Source organism: Myotis davidii, unplaced genomic scaffold (assembly GCF_000327345.1).
Source record: "Myotis davidii unplaced genomic scaffold, ASM32734v1 scaffold960, whole genome shotgun sequence".
Lineage (NCBI taxonomy): Eukaryota > Metazoa > Chordata > Mammalia > Chiroptera > Vespertilionidae > Myotis > Myotis davidii.
Genome location: NW_006293003.1, coordinates 2,995,285 through 3,000,415, shown reverse-complemented (window position 1 = coordinate 3,000,415; position 5,131 = coordinate 2,995,285). Strand labels below are relative to the sequence as shown.

General features: G+C 59.2%; 1 protein-coding gene across 1 annotated transcript in view; it reads left to right on the top strand.

Moving 5' to 3' along the window:
- The window catches only part of MAN2B2 (mannosidase alpha class 2B member 2), a 65,524-nt gene extending 60,677 nt beyond the window's left edge, over window positions 1-4,847 (top strand). Inside the window, exon 22 of the mRNA XM_015565804.1 lies at window positions 4,788-4,847. Coding sequence (XP_015421290.1) covers window positions 4,788-4,847 — 60 coding nt within the window. The remainder of the gene's footprint in view (window positions 1-4,787) is intronic.
- The last annotated feature ends 284 nt before the right edge of the window (window positions 4,848-5,131 follow it).

Genomic DNA, 5,131 nt, shown 5'->3' with positions numbered 1-5,131 from the left:
CACAGCGATGAGAAGCCGAGGCTCAGAGAGGCCAGGCTGCCTGCCCCGGTTGCACAGCCAGCAGGGCGGTGGAATTGGGGTTCTGCCCCACTTTGCCTGACCCAAAGCGCATGCTATTCCCACCGCACCTGGTGTCTCCCGTAGCTAATTTTGCTGTCGCAGGAAATCCACCCCCAGTGCCATCTAGGACAGGAACTCCACGAATCAAGAGGGAGTCCTAGAAAAGGGGCCGCACATCTCCCCACAGCCCCTGCCTCTCCGTCCTCGCCGGCCCCGGGGGCCATGCCCGCACCCAGGACGGGCTGCTGCTCGGGAGATGGGGCCCGACAGCAATCACCCCTCATGGGCAGCAATCACCCCTCACGGCCGGGGCTCTGAGCCCAGCTCTTCTCCGTGGCCCACAGCGCTGATGGTCCGGTCACAGGGGACAGGAGCTCCGCCTGCCCCCAGGAGGCCTCACCGACATGAGCTGTGGGAAGCGAGGACTTTCAACAGTATTTTAGGGTCATCAGGCAACTGCCTCCGCCTCCCGCTACAGGGCCGGGAGCCCGTGGTTGGGCTGCAGGCTGGGTGGGCACTTCCGGTCCCTCTGCTCTCACTGAGGCCCCTAAGTCCAGCAGCTCCTTCAGGTCATGCTGCTGCGATGCGGGACCCTGGGCGGACCCCAGGCCGTGTTCCCTGGGCTGGTATGGAGCCTTCTCCAAGGAGGCAGCTAATGCTTAAGGTGCTATCGCCAATTTCCTTCACGTCTTTCAATCCCAGGGCATGGTCTTGCTGCACCCGGGCCCTGGTCATGGCTGCTGGCGGGGGGTGGGGTGGGGATGGAGGGAGGTGTGGGCCAGGCGTGGGCTCCGCGTTTCCGCAGCCCGGGTGCTGAACGCCCGCCTGCCATCACACTTCCCCGCGCTCCTCCCCCGCAGGAAGAATAGCAGCCTGGCGCTGGGGTTATTTCAAGGGGATCCCCATGGAAACGGGGAGTGGGAGGCTGCTCCACGCCGTGTCTGTACCACGGATTGCCTTGCCGCTGTGTGGTCCTCTGCTGGGACCTGCTCTGTGCCTCCTGGTCTCAGAGTGGGAGCCTCACCCAGAGAGGCCAGTGCCCCCCCACTCTCTCCGGCAGTGAGTGTGACCCCGCTGCTGGCACTCCTACAGGCTGGCTCCCGGGGACCTCCAGCTGGTCCTGGCCCGAAGCTCTCTGCTCCCTGGCAGGTCTCGGGGTGGGAAGGGGGGGTGGCCAGCAGCCCCCCAGGTTCTCATGGCCGGGCCTCTGGGCTTTGAGTTGGTGAATTAGGTATTGCATCCTTTGTTTTCTGTTGGGGTCTCATTCATTTATCCACCCTCCTTCATCTAGAAGATCTAAAAAATATATATAGTTTTTAATTGATTTCAGAGAAGAAGGGAGTGAGGGGGAGAGAGAGAGATAGAAACATCAATGATGAGAGAGAATTATTGATCGGCTGCCTCCTACACACCCCACACTGGGGATCCAGCCCACAACCCAAGCCTGTGTCCCGACCAGGAATCTAACCCTGACCCCCTGGTTCAAAGATCGACGCTCAACCACTGAGCCACCCCGGCCGGGCCATCGGCAGATTTTATTTCTCACCAGCAGAACCCTTTGCTCAGTGAAAGATGTGGGCTGTAGAAGCTCTCCGAGCCTCACTTTTCTCGTCTGGTCAATGGGAACATGGACGCTGCCCTCACAGATGGCTGGGGAGGGACGGCGAGAAGGTGGGCTGTAGGCAGCGCGTGCTGTGCAGGTATCAGCCCGTCTCCAGGGCCACCGAGCAGGACAGGCTCCTGGGGGAGAGCCCCTGGGAACTGCCTGGGGGTCTCGGGCCCCTGCAGATGTGTCCTCAGGACGGTGAGGCGCGTGGGCTCCCGCCAGGCCCTGCGTGTGCACAGCGCACCCCGGCTCACAGCAGGCTTGCCGTGTGCAGTGTCCTTCCCCCAGTCCCGTGTGCTGGGTGGTGTTAACGTCCATGTTACAGATGAGGAACCTGAGGCGTAGGGAGGCAGCAGGATCTCTGCCTGGGCCTGAGATGAGACACCTGGGCCTCAAGCCCAGGTCTGACTCCAGCTCCAGCTCTGGGCAAGGATCTGGGTGCCTCCTGGTGGTGGGGGCGGGCTGAGACCACACTGGGAGAAAATGAGTCTCAATGGGTGGGTGGGGTAGGTCGGGGTGGGGCTGGAGAAGTGAAGTCCCCCCTCTTCCAAGCCGCCTGTGCTGGGCAGGGAGCGGGGGAGGTTGAAGGTGCCGCGCTGTAGTCTCTGGATGGGAGCTGCCTTTCCTGGGCATGTCCTGTGGGCCAGGCAGGCGTCCTGAGCGTTTACCTGAACCTTCCGTGGACGCTGTGGGGTGGTTCCCACTGTCACTTTTCTTATGGGTGAGACCACAGAGGTTAGGGAACGTGCTGAGGCCCGAGGCCAGGAGGGGGCAAGGTGTGGCCCTTTGAGAGTGTCCAGGGCAGCCCCTGGGTGGGCTCCAGGCCAGTGGCCCCCGGAGTGACATATGGCTCTGCTTTAGGTTGCAGGACACCTGGGGGGCTGCGGGGGGCCCCAGCACTTCACTCAGAACATCACATTGGTGTGAGGATGTTTGGGGCAGCAGGAGCCCCGTGAGCCGCCTGGGTTAGTGAGAGTTACACATCGAAAGCTCCCCTCTTGTTAATGATTATCACGTCAGTGTGTATTAACATCCGTGCATTTTCAAAATTTAAAAGAATCTACAGAAATGAATAATTTTTGTCAATGACTATTTTTTTAAATTAAATTTTATTGGGGCGACTTGGTCAGCATGAACATACAGGTTTCAGGTGTGGGTTTCTGTATATAGGACCTGTATATAGGACCCTGTGCCCACCACCCAGAGTCACATCTTCTCCTGTGACCTTATATTAGGGTCCCTTCTCCCCGGCCCCCTCCCGCCGGCAGCCCCCTCACTGCTGTGTGTGTTCACGAGTTTGTTTCATATCCCACGTATGAGTGAGGTCACGTGGTTCTTAGCTGTTCTGTCTGACTTGTTTCACTCAGCATCATGTTGTAACATGGCTGGGAGCGCTCCACTGTGTACACGGACCACGACTTCTTTATCCTGGCCTCCATTCCAGGGCACGTTGGCTGTTTCCGTCTCGGCCACTGTGAATAATGCTGCAGCGAACATAGGGGTGCTTATGTCTTTGCATATGGATGATTTCGAGTTTTTCAGGTACATACCCAGGAGTGGGGTTCCATTTCCCCCTAAAACTTTGCAACCTCCGCAACCTGCTTACCTTTGTGGGGGATGACAGTCACTGTGGCTTGTTGTCATGGTATTGGGTGGAACCGGCTGAAGTGCCGTGTGGGAGATGACAGTCTCTGTGGCTTGTCGTGGTATTGGGTGGAACAGGCTGAAGTGCCATGTGGGAGATGACAGTGGCCGTGGCTTGTTGTCATGGTATTGGGTAGAACCGGCTGAAATGCCTTGGACAGTCTGCCCTTTTGGAAACGTAGTTAATTAAATCCCCTTGAACTGGTTCCAGTTGTGGGATTAAATGCCCGGTCGCCGATCCAGATGTGCACGAGTCCAGCATGTCACGTCAGACCTGGACAGCCAACGCCAGGATCTGGAATGTCCTAGCTGCTCAGATATGACCAGGCGTCACCTTGCGAAGGCGTGGGATGAGGTGTTTGATGCCACTGGGCCGTGGATGTGATGGTGCCGCCCAGAAATGACCCTGCAGCCTGCCTGTGTGCCCACCGGACTCTGACCTGGGCAGGATCGTTCTAACAAGAAGTGCGGCGTGCCCGCCATCAGTTCTGCTCGTCATCACTCGGAAACAAGGAGCCGTTTTGTGTTTGTGCCATTGTTCTTCTCCCATACGCGGTGCTTGTGTTCAAAGCAAGGAAGGAACTAAGTCTGCTCCCTGGTCGCCTCTGAAATGCAGAGTCGCTGGGCAGGGGGCAGCGGGGCGGGGAGAGCGCGGGGAACTGCTGCGGCGAGAACCCCGAGGGGGGCGGAGAGGGGCACAATGCATTTGGAGTTTCCAGTCGTCCTGGGCGAATGATGTGACCTTTAGGCCTCAGTCTTCTCATCTGTAAACTGGGGGAGTGACCACTAGGCTTGGGTGATGTTGGGAAGACCCAATAGGAAGTGGGTGAGAGAATGGCAGTTGCGGTGACGGACAGCCCTCCTCTGGCCCCCAGGTTCCCCCTGGCCCCCACCTGGTTGGTGGGATTGCAGACAGACCTCCTGTGGCCGGTATCAGGGCCTGGGCCTTACTTAGCAGCCTGGTCCGACCCTGGGGACTGTCTCTGCTCTGTGTGGCACTCGGTGGGCATCTGTGCTGTCCATCTTTGACCCATTTGGTTCTGGCTGCCGGTTTTCGGACCTGTCGACTCTTTCCGAGTCAGGTGCTTGTGCCTGCATGGGTCCGAGCCCAGCCACAGGCGAGGGCTGCGGGCACTAGGTCGTCCCCGGGCTGGTGGCTTGTGCTGCTGCTGCACTGGGCCAGCCCAGCACCGGCCTCGTCACGCTGCCTGCACGCTGCCCAGAGCCATCTGTTTGCAGCCCTCAGACCAGATGGTCTGCGGGGCTCCCGGGGGTGGGGTGGGGCGGGGATACATTTGCCGAGCACCCAGCATCTCCCAGAGCCGCTCCCAGCCCTGCAAGCCAGGATGCTCCCTGATAATGCAGACCAGAAGCGTGGGGCTCAGAGTGGTCCAGTCGCCCGTGAAAGCCACACAGCCAGGAAGGGGGATTCGAACCCGGGGCTTCCTGACATCTTAGCTGTCGCTCTATCCACCAGGCTCTGAGGTTCATGGTGGTCTTCCAGCTGAACGCCATGGTGGTGGCCTCCAGGAAGTAGCCATAGGTGGTGGTGCCGCATGCAGGAGTAAGCCGACGCGCTCCCAGTGACCGGTGACCAAGGCCCTGGGCGTCCTCAGCATTTTGCATGCCCGCGGGGACTGCTCCCAGGAGTAGGGACAGCCAGGGCGGAAGGGTTATGGGAAGGCTTTTTGTAGGCAAAAAGCTTTTTAATAAATTCAGCCAGACTGTTTGTTGTTAAACGTCGCCCGAGGATATTTTTTCCACTGATTTTTAGAGAAAGTGGAGGAGGGGGTGTGAAAGAGAGAGAAAGGAGGGAGGGAG